We start from the raw sequence: 20,768 nt of genomic DNA, 5'->3' as shown, positions 1-20,768 counted from the left end.
ACTCCTGCCTTGTAAACAGATGCCAGATACTACGGAAACTGCTTATCTCTGCCAAGAAATCTTAGTTCCAAATAATTTGCATTTTAGTGGTTAAGCAAGTTGTGAGCCGGAAAGCATAGACTTGAGTTGGGCTGTGTGCGTGGAAGTTCCAAGTAGAGGTCAGTGGTGCTCCCGTGCACTTGTGTTGACCTTATCCTTGCTGGTTCAATTTTGGAGCTTCCTTTTCTTTGCTGTTGGTTCAAATGTAGTGTTAAAAACTTCTGTTAGAAGAGAAAATTCATTTGCCCACTGTCAAATCCTATTAAACATGTAGTGATCACATACCATGGCAAAGCTTTGCACGATGCTGAGTGAGCCAAGAATGAGTAAGACATAGGCCCTGTGTACAGTGAGCTCCAAGACAACAGGGAAGATAAGAATATTCCCCCAAACCCCAAAACCAGCAGTGAAACTGGAGTGTGGAAGGGAGGGCCAAAGGTGAGCTGTCCTCATCTCATATCAGCCGGGTGATCAAGCACTGAGTGCTGACCCAGGTCTCTCTCACTGTGCACCTGGGCAGATTTCTTAACCTTCTTAGAGTTTAGTTAACGCATCTCTAAAACAAAGAGATCAACCGGTCTCTCAGCTGCTCCTTCTTTTGTGCCCTAATAGTATTTGGTCATAATTTTTTTGTATAATCATCTCCACCTGATTTTCTCCTAGAAGCCAAAATTTTGCTTTATATATTTTTGTATCAATCCCTAGTTCCAAGCACACTGTCTGGTATACAGTCATTTCTGAGTAATCTCTGTCGGATGTGTCCAATGAACGAACGGACTCTAAATTCATTCCCAAACCTCAAATTCTCTTCTGTGGGACCACTGGGCGCCTGAGGCTGATTTTAAAGATCATGGGAAAGATGTTCCCACTCTTTCTTGAGAACCAGTCGCTGTGTCCTGTCATCCTTTCTATTTCTGTTTAAGAAGTTATTTTTCCAGCTCCTTTCTAGTACGTCTTATAAATAAATAGCAGGATCCAGAGCTTCACTGAACATGGCCAGATAAAGCAGTGCTTTTGCTATGGAACAGATCAGTTGGGTGAATCTGTGTCCATGTTCATGGGACTGGAACAAAGAAAACATGTTACTTTAATATCGTTATAACAGACTTAACAGGGTGGACTTTATCATTTAGTTGCAATGAATTTTGTTAAATCTACATTTCAGGGGCTAAAAGGCAGCAAAAATTCCAGCAGATTATCATTGTAAACTTTGAATTCAGAAAGGAAAAAGACAACAGTCACTTTGCCCTTTTATCCTTTTTGCTTTTCTGAGGTTCTGACTCTTCTTTTGTGAGGCCTTGGCTGGTGTCTGGTGTTGGGGCAGGTCAGCAGGCTTTGCGTGGTGGGAAGGGAATTGAGGGAATCGCTGACTTCGCACAGAAGCGAAGGCTTAGTGAGGGTCTCTCACCAGCACGCTGCACACTCAGCCACACCATGATGGCACAGAGGCCAGCTGGCCAGAGTGACAGCGCACTCCTCGGATGGGACTAGTGTTCACACCAAGCATATGGTCAGAAGGTCAGCAGAGCAGGAGGAGGTGGTTGAAATGTCATGGGTTACGTGGAAAACATCTTGTCAGCAGTATTCTGGACGTGTCTGAGTATAACATTCTGGATGCATTCTGAGGGAGCAAGTGCAGAGGCCCACTGTGAGCTTCGGCCTCTAAAGGTGGGTGAGGGCTCTCTTGAATGTGGTTTCTGTAACACAGCTCACCCCACTTTAGAACCAAGACTGGAAAGTCTGTAGCTGGGGAGGGGGTTGAGCTGTCAGAGCCAACTTTCTGGTAGTCTCTTGCCCTTATGGCTTAGGATCCAGAACAAACTGTAACGCCTGAAGCTGCTCGGGTTCCTGCTGACAGCAGAGAGGTCACCAAGGGAATTAGGAGTCTCCCCTTTCCCTGGTTGCCCAGTACACAGCTCCTCAATGCCTGTGGGACGCCAGTGCTGGGCCACCGTCTCCTAGCCCAGCCGCTGTTGTGAGGGGGGTGTGCAGGGCACGGCGTGCTTTGCATTTCCCAGCAGGGCAGAGATGGCTCCCAGCCGCGGCCCAGAAGCTGTCTGCTGCTGCCTGCCTCAGCTCTCCTGAAAGCCTGCTGGATGAACCTTTGCAGCAGAGAGGGGGCCAAGGTCAGGGTCGATCTGCCTTCCTGATGGCTGCGATGGGCTGACGCCAGGACTGTGCCACTGCAGCCCTGTTTCAAGGGGGGAACCAAGTATGAGACCCCACATGCTCAACCCCAGGAGAGGTGCTGGTCTCAGGATAAGGCCACCAGGCGTTTCGGTTACTGCTGTAAATGTGACGTTCACTTTGATTTAGCCTCAAATAAAAGGTGGGTAATTTTGCTTTTGAGGCCATCAAATTAGGAAATCATACACTATGTTAAAGATCCGGTGCAGGCAGACCTGGAAGCTTTTCCATAAAACGTAACAGAGCAGGTGACATTTTGCTGATGTTTACTGGTGACTGTTTTCCTTCTCTAGCACCCTCTTCAACTGCTATGTGCAAAAATCATTTTTCTGTTGTTGAAAAGATGGTGTATTCTGGTAATGCCATCAGAGCTGTAGGCTAATGGGGAGAGATGTGTACAAAGTCATGGTGTTGCCCAGATAAAATGGGAAACCCTGAGTTGCTGAGAACTGATTGGCAAATGTAAGTGGAAATTCCTCCCCTTCAGTTCAGTTCAGTTCAGTCGCTCAGTCGTGTCTGACTCTTTGCGACCCCATGAATCGCAGCATGCCAGGCCTCCCTGTCCATCACCAACTCCCAGAGTTCACCCAAACTCAGGTCCATTGAGTCAGTGATGCCATCCAGCCATCTCATCCTCTGTCGTCCCCTTCTCCTCCTGCCCCAAATCCCTCCCAGCATCAGGGTCTTTTCCAATGAGTCAACTCTTCGCATGAGGTGGCCAAAGTACTGGAGTTTCAGCTTGAGCATCATTCCTTCCAAAGAACACCCAGGGCTGATCTCCTTTAGAATGGACTGGTCGGATCTCCTTGCAGTCCAAGGGACTCTCAAGAGTCTTCTCCAACACCACAGTTCAAAAGCATCAGTTCTTCAGCGCTCAGCTTTCTTCACAGTCCAACTCTCACATCCACACATGACCGCTGGAAAAACCACAGCCTTGACTAGACGGACCTTTGTTGGCAAAGTAATGTCTCTGCTTTTGAATGTGCTGTCTAGGTTGGTCATAACTTTCCTTCCAAGGAGTAAGCGTCTTTTAATTTCATGGCTGCAGTCACCATCTGCCGTGATTTTGGAGCCCAAAAAAATAAAGTCTGACACTGTTTCCTCCCTTAGAATTTCCTAATTTAGAAGTATTCTGAATACCTTTTATTCTAAAAAGAGTCTAATCCTCTCCCACTAGTTGGTTCTATGGTCCAGGTAACACTGTTGACTTTATTGAGTGTCTGCCATTGGCAACTATATCCACGTGCTGGAGAGAGATTTGGAAACCCAGAACTGAAGTGTCCGCATCATACAGAGCTAGCACAGGGCAAGTCGTGTTTCTCCTGAGCATCTTTGTTAGATTCCCATCAAAGCAGAACCTTGGGGAAGGCTTTGAGTACAGGTAGCTTATTTGGGAAGGCGTCTCAAGAAGCAGGAGTTGAGGGAGTGGGGCAGGGGAGGCCGGGAAGGGGGAAGAGCCAGCACAGGCGTGTGTGTGTGCCCAAGGCCACAAGGGCTCCACGTCCCTGGGACTTCAGAGGAGCGTTCAGTGTGCCTCCCGGAGCCGCCTGTGTGAGCACAAGAGCTTGGCCCGCTTAGGCACCAGCTCCCCACAGTCGTTCCACCACCGTGCCTGTGACATGTGGACAGGGTTGGAGGAGGCCCTGTGGCCAGAAACGAGAAGCCTGCAGGTATGCAGTTTTGGTGAGGTGTCAGCAGTGGCCCTGAGCATCCCCAGAGCTGACCGGTGTGGCCGCAGCTGAGAGTGGAGCCCCTCAGGCACGTGTACAGGAGCAGGGCTGCGACGGAAGAGAACCAGGGCGCTCTTGAAGCTCCAGCAGGAGCTGTCTAATGCAGAGAGTGCGGGAAGGGCTGGGAAAGCCTCCTGCAGGAAGTGGTTTCCCAGCTGAGACGAGACCTGAGGATGTTAAGTGTGTGAGAGGTAAACTGCACGGTCGGGATGGTGTGGCTGGAGCTTTGGCTGCAAAGGGAGATGTGGTGAGAGAAGGCCAGGAGGCGCTTCAAGAGCGAAGGCGTGTAGACTTGATCGTAAGAGCGGTTGGGCGCCAGGGAGGAGATACTTAAACAGAAAGACGTGATAAGATTCGGATTTTAGGAAACTCGCTCTGAAGACAGCATATATTATTAGAATCAATGCCAGGATGGAACAGGTGAGTGATGGGACAAGATAGAAGTCAGGGAGACAAGTGAAGAGGCTGCTGAATTATCCAGGTGAGAGGAAATAAAACTGAGAACCAGTATAGTGCAGCAGGTGAGAAGTGGAAACATTAGAGCCCTATCAAGTTTCCTCATCCCCCCTCATGCTCTGTCCTGGTAAAATATCACCGTCTGCAATGCAGGAGACACACGTTCAATCCCTGGCTCAGGAAGATCCCCTGGAGAAGGAAATGGCAACCCACTCCAGTATTCTTGCCTGGAGAATCCCATGGACGGAGGAGCCTGGCGGCCTACAGTCCATGGGGTCGCACAGAGGTGGACGTCATTGAGTGACCACGCACACAGTCATGCTCTGTTCCTGGTAAAATATAGTCTGTGTGTGGATGGAGAGACTGCTGTAGGGACTGAGTTATCTGGGTATGAATTGAAAGCTCATTAAAAGCTGTTTGGAAAATTCATAAGCAGATTGGGAACAAAGTAGCCATTAGAAGATATCTCGAGTAAATCCTCACACTAGAGGTGAGCACAGTGCCCCACACTGAGGGCCAGAAAAGCCTTGTTCCATCCTGGGCCTGCATCTGCTGTTGCTCTGACCTTTCCGTGTCATGTAACCTCTCTACTCTCGGTCTATTTGTCCAACTCAAAGTGAGGACCGTGACGCCTGCCCAGCCTTTTCTGAGTTGATCTTGAGCTGACAGCATACAGTAGGGCATGACCGCGACGGGGACGCTAACATCCCCCCACCAGTATAAACAGAATGAGAATGTGGAGGGCAGTTGTCCAGCCCCTAGAGTCTTGTGCTCACTGTGGACACTGGCCTGTCACCTCTCTCCAGGGCAGAGGTAGTAAGCCGTCTCTCCCTGGCACTGTGCTGCAGGGAGGTGGGACTTCAGAATAGTTGGTGAGTCAAGATCACCTCGAAGGTTCCTCCTCCACCACCTCTGAGACTCGGTGCTTGCTTTTCACAGGCATTAGGGAGAATAAGATGAGAAAATGGCTATGAAAAGCACTTGGAGAATTAGCCTTCTAGACAAATGAGAGGTCCTATTACCAGTGTTATCAGTAGGCCTTGTGATGTTAGCTCCTAGAGTTTTTAAATGTTTTAACTCTCTTGCATATCCCAGCAAAGCAGAAAATGATTTCTAATTTTTTGTATGCTGGTATATAACTTGTTTTGCTTTCTGAAGAGACCAAAAGCCACGTTCCTTCCGTAATTCCTTCTTCTTGTAGTACCTTCTTACTGGCTGCAGTCTGTTTTGCTTATTTGAGCTCCCACATTTAACATTGACTGGAAACACGCGACCTGCCAGGACTTGAACTTGGGCATGTGGGGTTTCTCCCGCCATCCATGATAGCATCACCAGCAAGCAGAGCACAGGCTGTGCATTCCTTGCTCTCGGGGTGAGGAATGTTCTCCACCTCCTGGGAAAAACCAGGGTCCTGACTCACAGGAGTTGAAAGGAAGCGATCTTAAGAGTCTTTTAAAGCTATTATGACCTCTTGCTCATCGGTGTTGTCTTGAAAGGATTCCCTGGGGCTTTAGTGCTCAGATGATGACAGTGATACAGGGTGGTAACATTCATGCTGCACCTTTCCTCTGTGCCAGGTGCTGTCTTAAGCACTTTACATAGAAGAGATACTACTGCCCTGTGAGTGAGTGTTCATTTTGTGGATTAGGAAACTGAGGCAGATGTATTGATAGTTAAATAACTCGCCTAAAGTCACATGGTTCAGGTTGAAATATAAACCACGGCATGTGCTTCTAAAACCAAGACTGAATCATGCTGGACTTCTCCCTCCTTGCAGGCAGAGGCTTGTCCGTCATACACACCAGAGAGAGGTCTTTAGGATCTCCTATCCCCAGCTCGTTAAAGCAGTCAGAGGGTATTAAGCAGGAAAAGCACATTAGAATTCTGGTGTCTTTACTGTGTTCTCCTCACCAGACAGGAAGTACCCTGGATGCAAACACGGCTTCCAATAAGATACGTAGCTCAAATCTAGGGAGGCCCATGCCAGTCAGAAAAACCATTAATTAAGAGATTAGAGCTTTTACATGCTACATGTTTCATGTTTTTGCTTTCCTTAGGTTAAAAAGATCAAGTGGCATGAGCAGCCTTTTGGGGAAAATCGGAGCCAAGAAGCAGAAGATGAGCACCCTAGAGAAGTCCAAGCTGGACTGGGAGAGCTTCAAGGAGGAAGAGGGCATTGGCGAAGAGCTAGCCATCCACAACCGAGGGAAGGAGGGGTAAGAACCACTGCATTTTGTTCCTCTGAAACCCTCGAAGCCCTGGGAGAGCTCTTTGTACACACGCCACCCAGTGCAAGTAGGCGGGAGCTTTCCACGGTGAAATGAGAAATGTGAGTGCTCTGCTTGGTTGCTGAAACTCTGCTCTCACGTGGGCCGGTCCCTCCAGCGAGGGAAACACTGAGGTGATGGGCAGGGGTGGGAGGGCGTGTGAGCAGCAGCCCCCTGGGAACAGGCATGGCTGCCACGCTGAATCTGCGATCTGGCTCACCATCTGAGTTATTTGGTCTTCTGAGAAGCCAGGCAAACTCAGTGCATCAAACGCAGAGCCAGTAGAGCGCCTAGACGTTGTCACGTTGTAGGGCTTCTGTTTGGGTCGTCATGGCCCGGGTGGGCCTTCACCCTTGGTTTCAAGCTGTGTGACACACCAGCCCTCAGACAGCATCTGACCATCACGTGTACTCTCCTCCTCTTCACTTCGCAGCACAAAGAGGATGTCCATAAACTGTGCACAGGCATATCCCAGGGGAAACGGTTTTCAGTGGTTTCTTAAGAACCTCAGAAGGAGCCAAGAACAAAGTGACTGCAGAAGTGGTCCATGGCTCTGAGTCCACTCCCGCCCCGCGTGACCACGTGGCCGGGCGGACAGCCCGGCACCCCCCCACACACACACACACAGAGGCGTGTGGCGCGGCGCACGGCCCGGTGCTCCCCCCCCACACAGAGAGGCGCGTGGCCCGGCGCTCCCCCTCACAGAGAGAGGCGCGTGGCCCGGCGGACGGCCTGGAGCCCCTGCCCCTCTCCGGCAAGGGCTCTCCCTGAAGTTCCTGTGCATCCCTAAGGCTCAGCTCTTTTCCCAGTAAGACTGTGGTAACAGTACCACCCTTGGTGGTCGTGAGGCTGTCATGAGACAAAGCTTGTGGTCTGTGTATCGTGCGTAGATGTATATAGCACAGGCAGACCTCAGGTACTGCAGGTTCAGTTCCACACAAAGACGCTGAAGCAGATAACACAGTAAAGCCTTCATGGGGATTTTTTGGTTTCCCAGTGCATATAAGTTATGTTCATACTATACTAACAGTCTGTTAGTGTGCAAGCATTATATGTAGAACACAGCATACATACCTAATTTACAAATACTTCATTGCTACAAAATGCTAACAATCATCTGACAATACAGAACTGCCACAGTCCTACAGTTTGTACAAAAAACAGTATCTGCAAATGCAGTGCAGTGGGGCACAATGGAATGAGACACATGAAGCCCTATGCAGAACACCTGTCAGTGTCACTTCAAAAGGGGTGTGTTAAGTGGTAGTTCAGTTCAGTTCAGTTCAGTCGCACAGTCGTGTCTGACTCTGCGACCCCATGAATCGCAGCACGCCAGGCCTCCCTGTCCATCACCAACTCCCGGAGTTCACCCAAATTCACATCCATTGAGTCGGTGATGCCATCCAGCCATCTCATCCTCTGTCGTCCCCGTCTCCTCCTGCCCCCAATCCCTCCCAGCATCAGAGTCTTTTCCAATGAGTCAGCTCTTCTTATGAGGTGGCCAAAGTACTGGAGTTTCAGCTTTAGCATCATTCCTTCCAATGAACACCCAGGACTGATCTCCTTCAGAATGGACTGGTTGGATCTCCTTGCAGTCCAAGGGACTCTCAAGAGTCTTCTCCAACACCACAGTTCAAAACCATCAATTCTTCGGCACTCAGCTTTCTTCAAAGTCCAACTCTCACATCCATACATGACTACTGGAAAAACCATAGCCTTGACTAGATGGACCTTTGTTGGCAAAGTAACGTCTCTGCTTTTGAATGTGCTGTCTAGGTTGGTCATAACTTTCCTTCCAAGGAGTAAGCGTCTTTTAATTTCATGGCTGCAATCACCATCTGCAGTGATTTTGGAGCCCAGAAAAATAAAGTCTGACACTGTTTCCACTGTTTCCCCATCTATTTCCCATGAAGTGATGGGACCAGATGCCATCATCTTCGTTTTCTGAATGTTGAGCTTTAAGCCAACTTTTTCACTCTCCTCTTTCACTTTCATCAAGAGGTTCTTTAGTTCCTCTTCACTTTCTGCCATAAGGGTGGTGTCATCTACATATCTGAGGTTATTGATATTTCTCCTAGCAATCTTGATTCCCGCTTGTGGTTCTTCCAGCCCAGCTTAAGTGGTAGTAGCTCAGGTTTACTTATAAGCTAAATTCTAATAAAGATAGGTGGGAGATTTGTTGGAGGGACAGGGTCATTTTTCTAGATTAGGTTTCAAGACTATGTGAGTGAATGTGGAAGCTGATCACGATATGAACATTGTTTTTTCTCTAATGACGTTATGAGCTTGTGTAGCTACCAGGCTTCTGAGTTCATCTATCAGAGATGGTTTGCCACAGGACAAAGGCAGAAGTGCCAAAGCCTTCTGAGGAAGGCCCACGGGCAAGCACTGGCAGCGGTCGGTGTCACCTGGAGGTCTCTGACGCACGCCCCAACCTCCGCTCTCTGATTCAGCCTGGGCAGCTCAGCCCCGCCTCTTCTCGTGTTTGCTCAGTGATCTCAAGCAGCGGAGGAACTGCCAGTGTGTGCCACACTTTACTGCTTCTCTGAGGATTGATTATATGGGTTAGACAATGTTCTTTCTGTTAATAGAGGTCTTGTAAAAGTAAGGAGTGGTGCTGCTGAGGATAAGGGAGAGATAAGAAAATGTCTGGAAGTGAAAACAAGATGATTAAAAAGGACATCTGCCCCAGGAGGGCTTTTCAGGCAATGGAGAGTCACATAACTGGGTTAGGGAACAGCCAAGAGCACGGAACTTTGCAGCCCTCTGCTTTTCCCTTGTCTCTGAGCCCTCCCCCTCAGCCAGATGATTCCACGGATCTGATTGTGTTTTTCCAGTGCTGATCTCGTGACTGCAGTGCTCTGCTTCAGCTCCTCTCTCACCTGCCCTCTCCAGGGCCCACCCCACACCTGCACGCACTGCCCTTCCTGGCTCCTGGCTGATCAAGGGCCCAGCCCCTAGTCCAGGGAAGGAACTGTTGATCCGGTTCTTAACCTTGGCTAAGCACGAGTATCTTCTGGGTTTTTCCCAAAGTTCACGTGACAAAGACATCCCTGCACACTGCTGAATCAAGAGTCAAGGGTGTGAGTGGGTGTGCATGCACGCGTGAACACATACACAATGGAATACTACTCGGCCATAGTAAATAATGAAAGTTTGGGCTTCTTGGAGGTGCAGTGAATAAGAATACACCTGCCAGTGCAGGGGATATGGGTTCGATCCCTGGTCCGTAAAGATGCCACACGCCGGGGAGCAACTAAGCCTGTGCACCACAGCTACTGAGCTCACACTCTAGAGCCCATGAGCTTCAACTAGCGGGTTCATGCACATTTTAGGGCCCTCAGGCTATGAATACTGAGCCCAAGTGCTACAGCTGCCGGAGCCTACACACCCCAGAGCCCATGCTCAACAAGGAGAAGCCTGCGGAGAAAGAGCAGCCCCTGCTGCCACAGCTAGAGGAAGCTTGCGTGCAACAACGAAGACCAGCACGACGACACCACCAGCAACAGGACTGAAGGTTTGCCATTTGCAACAGCAGGGATGGACTTCGAGGGTTTATGCCTGCTGCTGCTGCTGCTGAGTCGCTTCAGTCATGTCCGACTCTGTGCGACCCCATAGACGGCAGCCCACCAGGCTCCCCCGTCCCTGGGATTCTCCAGGCAAGAACACTGGAGTGGGTTGCCATTTCCTTCAATGCGTGAAAGTGAAGTCGCTCAGTCGTGTCCGACTATTCGAGACCCCATGGACTGCAGCCCACCAGGCTCCTCCACCCATGGGATTTTCCAGGCAAGAATACTGGAGTGGGGTGCCATTGCCTTCTGCCATATTATGCCTAGTGAAATGCTTAGTGAAATAAGTCAGAAAGACTAATACTACATGATACTGTTTATATGTGGAATCTAACCTAGTAAATAAAACATAAATAAGCTACATGGGAACATAGCCAATATTTTATAACTATATGGAGTGTAGCCTTTAAAGATGATGAATTACTTAGGAGTTCCCTGATGGGCTAGTGGTTAAGACTCTGCTTCCACAGCAGGGGACACATGTTTGATCTCTGGTCAAGGGATTAACATCCCACAAGCCATGCAGCGTGGCAGAAAAAAATTGTGAATTGCTGTGGAGAATCCCATGGACAGAGGAGCCTGGTAGTTACAGTCCATAGGGTCACAAAGAGTCGAACATGACTGAAGTGACTTAGCACAGCACACCGAAAACTTATATAATATTGTGCCTCGATTTAAAAAAAAAATCACAGATATCAGTATCTTTAAATCACTCCTCAGGTGCTTCTCATGTACAGCCGGGATTGAGAATCACTAGACCACAGCAACAAAATTCTAGAAATGAGATCAAGACAGTCAGCTGCTGGGTGAGCCTTTCCAGCACCTGCGTAACTAGAAAGCCTGTTTGAGAACAGGCAAGAAGATTTCTGTGGAGAAGTGAGCCCAGTGCCACAATGTCAAAGGGCAGGGAGCACAAGCCAAACCTGAAAGGTGTGTTTGGTCAGGTCCCCAGATTCCCTTACACGGATGCCAGTGAGGGCAGAGGTCATCTCGGGAGAGTCTACATTGAGGTTGGAGAATCCCAGACAGGGTTACCCTGGAACAAAAGTGATCTCTGCTGAAACTAAGAAGGGGGAAAGATCGTATTTGGTAACATCTCGAATAAGGTACTTGTGAGTAATCACTGGCCTCTACCGTAGTTATTATGAGACTGTGACCTTTTTACAGGCACCATCTTTAAATTGTTCTCACATAGAAGAATCCAGATCACAAACACAAAATGATTACAGGCGATACAAATATTCCTGTAATACAGTCCTGATTAAAATAAGAGAGAGAGAGAGAGAGTGAAAGTGCTCAGTCACGTCCAACTCTTTGCGACGCCATGGACTGTAGCCCACCATGCTCCTCCGTCCATGGGATTCTCCAGGCCAGAATACTGGAGTGGGTTGCCATTTCCTTCTCCAGAGGATCTTCCCGACCCAGGGATCGAGCCCGGGTCTCCCTCTTTGTAGGCAGACGCTTTACCGTCTGAGCCACACCCACCAGGGAAGTCCAAAATAAGACAGAGTTGAGGTTAAGATATTGTGTTGTGCTTTTCTGTGTTCTGATAGTGATTCTACTTCAGCAAGTGTGGTGCCGTCTTTCCCCTTGTAAACCTCTGATACTATCTGAAGCTACATTGGTCAGTATTGAATTATTATTGTCCAGTCGTTTAAAAGCAATTTTGCTATCTTAAAATATTCACAGAAAGAAGCAAAGCACCTTGAGAAACAGCAGACACAGCAAACACCAGACACAATCTGGGAATCAGATTGGCAGAGAATTTAGACAATGAAGATAGCAGATACAGATTTTAATACAGTTATGCCTGCTGTATTTAAATAAGTAAACAAACTTGAAATATTTACCAGAAGAAGAAACTGTAAAAGTGGCCCTAGAACTCCCTTATGCTCGTGGTTGAGAGTATGCCTGCCAGTGCAGGGAACACAGGTTCGACCCCTGGTCTGGGAAGGTTCCACATGCTGCAGGGCAGCTAACCCTTTGCACCACAGCTACTGACCCCCTGCTCAGAGCCCGTGCTCTGCAACAAGAGAAGCCACCGCAGTGAGAAACCCAGGCATCGCAACTGGGGAAGCCTCTTGTGTAGCAGTGAGCACCCCGTGCACTGTAATGGAGACCCAGCACAGCCAAACATAAATAAAATTTCTTTAAAGTGGCCCTAGCCCATGTAAAAGAAATGCAAAAAAGCAAAATGGCTGTCTGGGGAGGCCTTACAAATAGCTGTGAAAAGAAGAGAAGGAAAAGCAAAGGAGAAAAGGAAAGATATAAGCATCTGAATGCAGAGTTCCAAAGAATAGCAAGAAGAGATGAGATAAAGCCTTCCTCAGTGATCAATGCAAAGAAATAGAGGAAAACAACAGAATGGGAAAGACTAGAGATCTCTTCAAGAAAATTAGAGATACCAAGGGAACATTTCATGCAAAGATGGGCTCGATAAAGGACAGAAATGGTCTGGACCTAACAGAAGCAGAAGATATTAAGAAGAGGTGGCAAGAATACACAGAAGAACTGTACGAAAAAGATCTTCACGACCAAGATAATTACGATGGTGTGATCACTCACCTAGAGCCAGACATCCTGGAATATGAAGTCAAGTGGGCCTTAGAAAGCATCACTACGAACAAAGCTAGTGGAGGTGATGGAATTCCAGTTGAGCTATTTCAAATCCTGGAAGATGATGCTGTGAAAGTGCTGCACTCAATATGCCAGCAAATTTGGAAAACTCAGCAGTGGCCACAGGACTGGAAAAGGTCAGTTTTCATTCCAATCCCAAAGAAACGCAATGCCAAAGAATGCTCAAACTGCCGCACAATTGCACTCATCTCACATGCTAGTAAAGTAATGCTCAAAATTCTCCAAGCCAGGCTTCAGCAATACGTAAACCGTGAACTTCCTGATGTTCAAGCTGATTTTAGAAAAGGCAGAGGAACCAGAGATCAAATTGCCAACATCCGCTGGATCATGGAAAAAGCAAGAGAGTTCCAGAAAAACATCTATTTCTGCTTCATTGACTATGCCAAAGCCTTTGACTGTATGGATCACAAGAAACTGGAAAATTCTGACAGAGATGGAAAGACCAGACCACCTAACCTGCCTCTTGAGAAATCTGTATACAGGTCAGGAAGCAACAGTTAGAACTGGACATGGAACAACAGACTGGTTCCAAATAGGAAAAGGAGTACGTCAAGGCTGTGTATTGTCACCCTGCTTATTTAACTTACATGCAGAGTACATCATGAGAAATGCTGGACTGGAAGAAACACAAGCTGGAATCAAGATTGCCGGGAGAAATATCAACAACCTCAGATATGCAGATGACACCACCCTTATGGCAGAAAGTGAAGAGGAACTAAAAGCCTCTTGATGAAAGTGAAAGAGGAGAGTGAAAAAGTTGGCTTAAAGCTCAACATTCAGAAAACGAAGATCATGGCATCTGGTCCCATCACTTCACGGGAAATAGATGGGGAAACAGTAGAAACAGTGTCAGACTTTATTTTTCTGGGCTCCAAAATCACTGCAGATGGTGATTGCAGCCATGAAATTAAAAGATGCTTACTCCTTGAAAGGAAAGTTATGACCAATCTAGACAGCATATTAAAAAGCAGAGACATCACTTTGTCAACAAAGGTCCATCTAGCCAAGGCTGTGGTTTTTCCAGTGGTCATGTATGGATGTATGTGAGAGTTGGGCTATAAAGAAAGCTGGGTGCTGAAGAACTGATGCTTTAGAACTGTGGCACGTGTGTATCTCTCACCACCACCCACACACGCGTATCCAACACCCAAGCCTAGCCAGGTGTGAACCTGCCTGCATTTCCGCTTTCACGTCTCTGTTCCTGTGACATTACGGTCTAGTTCTGTCTGATTGTGAATCATTATAAAGCAAGCTCTCCCAGACCAGCTTGGGTTTCTCTGGGGTGCTCACTCTCTGCTTCTTGGCTTGCGTTACTGATTCATCTGCCTTGCCCGTTTGATACTGTGAGGGTGTGGTGGTGGTTTAGTCACCAAGTCGTGTCTGACTCTTGCCACCCCATGGCTGTAGCCCGCCAGGCTCTTCTGCCCATGGGACTCTCCTGGCAAAAGTACTAGAGTGGGTTGCCATTCTCCAGGGGATCTTCCCAACCAAGAAATTGAACCCGGGTCTCCTGCATTGCAGGTAGATTCTTTACCGTCTGAGCTGTGAGGGAGCTGGGTGTATATTCTGTTTTACAATAAACTGATTTGAAATTGACTTCAGCTCCTGGCCCTACTGCCAGCCCGTCATGTGCTGTAGCCCCCGTGTCTTCATCTGTGCAGTAGGAACTCTTCAGTATCCTCCCGGGTGTTTTACGGGAATTAGATAACAAGTTGGGGGATGTCTGGCATGTTTACAGATGGGGTTCCCCCCCCCCCCCCCCACCCCCCAGTCTCCCCCCTCTCCTTTCTCCCGTCTGCCATTACTGACCGTGCCCAGCTTCGGGCCTTACTGGAAGGCTGGGTGCTCTGTGCCTCTAAACTCCTTGCTGATGTAGTCCTGCCAACCCTCCGGGAACACTTACCAGCTGTGGCCTGTACAGCCTGGGGGCATCTCCCCTCAGTCCTGGGCTTTAAGGTAGGAGGCCCTAGGCCCAAGTGCTGGGCAGCTCCTCACATTCTTCCCTCCAGCAAAGCTCACTAATTCTGTGGGTTAGGTACCCAAAAAGCTGCCCCTGCCTGAGCATCCCACTAAGCTGAAGACTCCTGTGCAGCCATTTAGTTCACATCTCTATTTGCATGTACAAGACGTACCTCAAATTTAACAACTAAAGCCAAATACGGATAGCCCCCACTTTTCAAGAGTTTGCTCTGTGCCATTTTGCTTTTACCTAAAGCCTCCATGAATGCTCTCCCTTTTCTCTCTAACCGCAAGAAATCTGAAGAGGTTTCATTTTCACCAAAAAGGTAGTTGCTTCACACCATGTCAGCTAAGAGAGGTGTCCTAGGAACACTAATTTCAGATAGCAGGGGAAACCTGGGCTTGCTTTCTTTCCATAAACAGCCTCCTTCCTCAGACTTCTCAGAAAAGGGGACCATCCCCATCCACTCAGCTGGCCCTCGGAGTCAGTCCTGAAAGTCCAATAGAAAATTCTCCTGTGAAGTATTCCGGCCCCTCCCAGCTGCTTGCAGTCCAGTCCCAGCCGCAGGCGTCTGCGTCTACACCTCCTTTCTCCACGTTGCAACCAGAGTGATTTTTTTTAACGCGCAAACCATTTTCCCTCCTTCCCCTGCTGAAATGAAAGCCCTTCAGTAGCACTTAGGTCAGCGTTCACCTCCTCACCGGGCATTCCACGCCCTCCCTGAGCCGTCCGCTGCCCACCTCTTACTCTTCCGCTTGCCCGCGGCCGCCCAGCCTCTGCTCCGCTCCTCAGATCCGCCTCCCCGGTTCCTCCTCCGTGGTGGGCTCTTGTTGGTCACTCGGGTGCCGCGCTCTACTCTCTAGCGCAGCCCCCCTTAGAGAGCCTCCATCACGTCTCTCTGTCTGATCTTCCTCACACTGTCAAGTGGCACGCGCCATCATGTTTTGCTTCATGTGCAGTAAGCTCCAAGGGCACGGTCTGGTTCACCTCCCCACCACCAGTACCTTCTAAGAGTACCTGTCCAGAGCAGGCGCTGAGCCGTTGTGCTGTCTAGATGCCCATTCCGCTAGCTGTTAGGTATCCGTGGTTTTGTTTGGAACCCAGCAGGATTAGAATTAACCCCCCAGAAAAGAGGGCATGGCATGTCGGAATGAGATCTCCACTCGGGCATCTTTTTCAGTCAGCAAAGTTGGTTAAAATGCCTGTACCCAAGAGGTCAGCTGCACAGCAAAGACTTGCTGCTTTTCCACTGAGCCCTGCACTCCAGAACTCAGTCCAGTATTTCAAGATTGGCGTGGCCCTCGGGCCTCTAGCATTGCTTCCCTCTATTCCTGTAACCGCTCTTACTAGATTCCCTGGTGGTATCCGCTGTCAGCCACACGTCTCTCTTACTCTGTTGAGGTGGAAGCCAGCAGGCTTAGAAGAGGGATCAGTGCACAGAGAAGGAGAGGAAGCTAGGCATGGTCTTGGCTGCTGCTGGCAATCAAACTGAAGGTCATGAAGCGTGATGATTGGAAACCAGGTGTGCTTGTGATGTGAAGAGGTGTGAAGGAGAGACCAGAGAAAATAACTTTCTTTCTTCAAAGAATCTATCTCCATGACCCCCAAGAGTCACATCCTTGAGGTGAGATGGCAGGAGAGCAGTGGAGAGGGAACTGAATTAAAAGCGGCACCCTCTCACTCTGGCCCCCGCGGTGTGCTCTCCTCAGGGCTCGGGTGGTGTTGGGCAGATTGCTTCTTTCACTCACGGGTCTCAGAGCAGCAAGGCGCCTCTCGTCACATCCCTTACAGAGCTCTGTTCCAGCCTCAGTGCCTGTGTGGCCTGTTGCTTTCTGGTGTTGATCCGCTTTCCTTCCCAGGTTTGTGCTGCACAGAACGCCTGCGGGCTCTGCTGCGGGCAGAGTGATAACCAGCCGCGAGATGCCCTCCTCGTGCGCCCGCTCAGACTCCCTGCAGCTGGCCGTGCTCTTTCTCCACTCCTCACCCCCATTTTTCGGGTGCTCCACTCGGCACGTGGGACCTTAATTCCCCAACCAGGGGTTGAACCTGTGTCCCCTGTGATGGAAGGGCAGTGTCTTAACCACTGGACCACCAGGGAAGTCCCTGCTCTTTCTTTTCCTAACCATAGGTCCGGAGGCCTCTAGTGGATGGCTGTGACTGTGTGGCGGAGCTTTTTTGTCTTCTTCCATTTTTCCTTCCCTCCTCAACAGCCTGGATCTCAAGGAAATTGGTGGCAGAAAAGGAATTTGGGTTGAAAGATCAAAAAGATGACCAAGCCTATTGTGTCTAACCTGGTTTCTGAAAGGAAAGGCTTAGCACATCCCTTGGGTTTTGGTGCCGTTAGCGTATTTTGTGAGTGAGTGAGGCGCTGTGGCCTCTTAACTGGGCTCCATAGTGAATGGTGGCACGAAGGGATGTCCCCGCCTACGCCTCCCAGTAGACTGAGCTGAACCAGGCTGGTCCCCAGGAGTGCTGGGCACAGATCGGAAAAGAACCTTTGCACTTGTCAGCTGGTGGTTCTCCTTGGAGACTGTAACCTGCTTACGGGGCCTGAAAACTGCCTGAGGCTCAGTTTAAATGGGCCATCCTCTCGGGCCACCTTGCAGAGCCAGCCTTCCCCACGAGCCCATCCTCCTTCTGGAGCACTTGGTCTCTTGGTCCCTGTTCCAACTGTCCCGGCTCCTGAGGCTTGGGAGTGGTACTACTGTCAGGTCAGAAATGGGAAGCATGGAGCCCACAGTGCTCACAGCCATTTCTGGTTTTATTGTTTGCAGAGTACTTCTCTGTATTGTCAGAGGGGTGCTGTAATTCTTACTCGTGTTTTCCAGCAAAGACGAATGAGCGGTCCTGCCCACAGTCACACACACAGTTGATGCTGGAACGCCCTCATCATTGGCACCTTTTTGATCTCGGGGAGGGGGCAGGGGCTTGTCCAGTAGAAGTTTGGTTTCTGATCTGCTCTTGGCAACAAGCCAAAGCCATCATACGGATCCTGTTAGCAGCTGCAGATGCTATAAATGGGGGAGTGAAGTCGCCAGACCTGCCGGGATGGCCTTTGTCTCGGTTGCCCTTGAGAGTTCAGGCGCCTTCTGCACGTGTGCCTCCCTCTGCTGCCTGCGGCGCTCCCTGAACCCGCGCTCTTCCTGCACCTGCCTGTTTAGTACCCAGCCTGGCCTTGCTCTTGATGGTTTCAAGGTCAGCTGGACCCGACACAGCTTCCGGGAACCTGTGAGGCCATTATTTATGCTCGGTGAGCATCTTAATTTAAGTATCACTTCCTCTACTTTAAAGGAAAGTCAAAGAGGAAAGACCACAAATACTCAAAGCCTCGTGCTTCCTCTCCTGTCCCCAGGCTGCGCTCTCAGGTGACCCTGGCTGGTGGCTCTCCTGAAACATGCCCTGAAGTCTTCTCAACCGCAGCGCCCCGCCCCCTTTTTTTCTATGGAAAACCTGTAGGGGCAGTTAAGCATGCTGCTGTCAAAACTCTGATGCCCACTGTGGTCTTCAGCCCAGGTCCTTGAGCTGGTGTGAGGAGGGGGACAGTTGTGGGGCAGTACAGCCCATCAGTCGGTTCTAGCTTACTGCCCCCACTGGGGAGTCGCGGGGCCCCTGGTGGGGGACGGAAGAGGAGCTTGTTCTGTGTGTCCACGTCCCACTACCCTCTCTCCTGCTTTCTCACTTTATCAAAAAGGGTCCTCTTCCCCCTGCAGTGGCTTCCCCGTCTGCCAGGGAATCTGAAGCCAGTGAATCTGTATTTCACTGGCTAAATTTGACAGCCTGACCCTGAGGGCTCACGTCAAGCTTACAGGTGGGCCCTTGTTTTTCCAGCCATCCCGGCCCCTCCGTGGCGGTTTTGACTCAGCTGCCGAGTTCCTGATCCTGGACCAGGTTGTTGTTACAGATGCTCGTAACATGCACCAGAGAGCTCCTTGCTGCTCTTGAGTTGATTGCCCTGAGCCCGGACTCTAGAAGCTGGCTTCCCGAAATGGTGGTGGCCACTCTAACTGCCGTTTTATGGAGCACCTGTTCTGTGCTCGGCATTGTATGTACACTGTTTCATTTAATCCCCGTGGCAGGCCTTCAGAGTAGGGGTAATTATCTCTTTTTTTGGCAGATTAAGAAAGAGAATTAGCCAGGTTAGGAGGCTTATTCAGAGACACAGCCAGCAAGTTGCAGGGTCAGGATTCGGCCCCGAGCCGCTACCCTGTCCGTAGTGAGGCACAGGGTTTGTGGCCACAGGCCTGCGGGAGAGCGGGGAGGGTGGGCTGCCCTTCACAGGGTGAGCTCAGCCGAGGAACACGGGGTCCTGAGCTGGAAACGTGCTCACCACAAATGAAATGACCTTGTAATCACAGATGCACATTTTCCGCAGTGCAACAAAGGGAAGATTAGCAGAGTTTCAATCATGTCTCCCGTTTGCAGTGGCAGTTTTGCTCTCTCAGTAGATTACTTGGCAGAGAGCCCCTCCCCCCAAGGCAAGTGGCAGCGCACTTTATGGCCAGAAGGTGCATAAAAATCAAGCTGTATCTCACCGCTCACTCCCCGCGGTACCTGCCACCTTCAGCCTGGGGCTTCCCTCCCACCGTGCCTAGCAGGCCAAAGGAAGCCTGCCTGCTGAGCGGCCCGGGTGAGGGGCAGGCCGCCCGCCTTGAGGGCACCCTGAGTATGTGGGCCGTGGGCACAGAGGCAGTTGACCTCATTCCCTTGGAGGAATTCAGGGAAGCCTCCTCTGTCATCCTCAAGGAAGTCCCCTGGCCCCACGTGGGTGGAGGACACACGGAGAGGAGGGACGGGTTGGGGGAAGGAAGGGCCACCAGCAGGCAGGTGCCCCAGACGGTGAGTGCTCACCACCGTCAGCTGCTATGTAACCAGGTCAGGCTCTGAACCGGGGCCTGACTGAGCCCTGCTCTTTCCTTTAAACCTGGCTACACAATCACGTTTTCCTGCCCTCAGCCGCTAGTGTCCTTCCCCTGCGTAAGTTGTTGCTTTCTCTCTCGTTTTACTTTTATTCACCTCTGAACCAGAAAGTGCCTTGTTTAGACCAAATGAGTGGTCTGGATGTTACTGAAAGAGTAGCGGCAGCCCCGCTGGGCGCTGCCTGTGGTCACCTGCTTGCCTTTGCTGTCACGCGCTGAGCCCCGGGCCAAGTGGGCCCTTCCCCATGGGGAGGGGGGACGCTGCCGGGGAGGCGTTTTCTCCCACTCAGTCTGCTGACAGGCATCTTCATTTTCTTCCAGGTATATCGAACGGAAAGCTTTTCTAGACCGAGTGGATCACAGGCAGTTTGAAATCGAGCGAGATCTCAGGCTGAGCAAAATGAAACCCTGATGTGATGGGGAGCCCCCAGCAGCTCAGTCCTCATTACAGCGTGAGCTTCTTGTGTGTCTGTGAGAAGTTTTCTGTGTTTCTCATCGACTGGCTCCCAGCAAGGTCCTTTTTTCTACACTGAATTTCTGTCTTTGTATCTTGATCTCACGTGATTTCATTTGTTTTACTTTTTAATAGTTTGTCCTTTCAAAAATAAAAATTAAAAAAAAAAAGTACAAGTTGATCCTGTGAGAGGCTGATGAGGATGACGCCACTTGCCTTCCCTTTGTTCTGCTGCTAAGTCCACGAGGCCAAGCCCGTTCCTCGCAGGCCTGTCTCGGCCGCTGTGGAGAAGAGAGCACGCGGCCCGCTCACCGTGGGCCCGAGAACAGGGGCTGTCTGAGACGAGGCTCGCCATGCTGGCGTGGCGAGGGCCAGCGCTTCCCTCCTGACTGGGACTCCTCCACACGGATACAATGTAAGGATGTAAGGCTGAAAAATAAGGATATGCCATCACTGAATTAGAGATCTTTCTTTTCCTTCAACCTTTCTCCTCTCCTCAAAGTTAAAGTCAACTTCCCATGTGTTCTCACCTCAATAATTCTTTGATTGGGGG

The 20,768-nt window shown here is 49.9% G+C and overlaps 1 protein-coding gene and 1 long non-coding RNA gene across 2 annotated transcripts in view; one reads left to right on the top strand and one right to left on the bottom strand.

The window, feature by feature from the left end:
- Positions 1 to 20,396, top strand: part of LOC101116755 (craniofacial development protein 1) — a 99,098-nt gene extending 78,702 nt beyond the window's left edge. The window contains exons 6-7 of the mRNA XM_004014911.6: positions 6,470 to 6,628; positions 20,083 to 20,396. Of these exons, the coding sequence (XP_004014960.1) occupies positions 6,470 to 6,628; positions 20,083 to 20,173 (250 nt within the window). The 3' untranslated portion in view covers positions 20,174 to 20,396. The remainder of the gene's footprint in view (positions 1 to 6,469; positions 6,629 to 20,082) is intronic.
- Positions 7,639 to 20,768, bottom strand: part of LOC114117845 (uncharacterized) — a 28,403-nt gene continuing 15,273 nt past the window's right edge. Inside the window, exon 2 of the long non-coding RNA XR_006055894.2 lies at positions 7,639 to 20,644. This is a non-coding gene — a long non-coding RNA (uncharacterized LOC114117845). The remainder of the gene's footprint in view (positions 20,645 to 20,768) is intronic.

Source organism: Ovis aries, chromosome 14 (genome assembly GCF_016772045.2).
Source record: "Ovis aries strain OAR_USU_Benz2616 breed Rambouillet chromosome 14, ARS-UI_Ramb_v3.0, whole genome shotgun sequence".
Lineage (NCBI taxonomy): Eukaryota > Metazoa > Chordata > Mammalia > Artiodactyla > Bovidae > Ovis > Ovis aries.
This window is presented reverse-complemented; position numbering and strand designations above follow the sequence as displayed.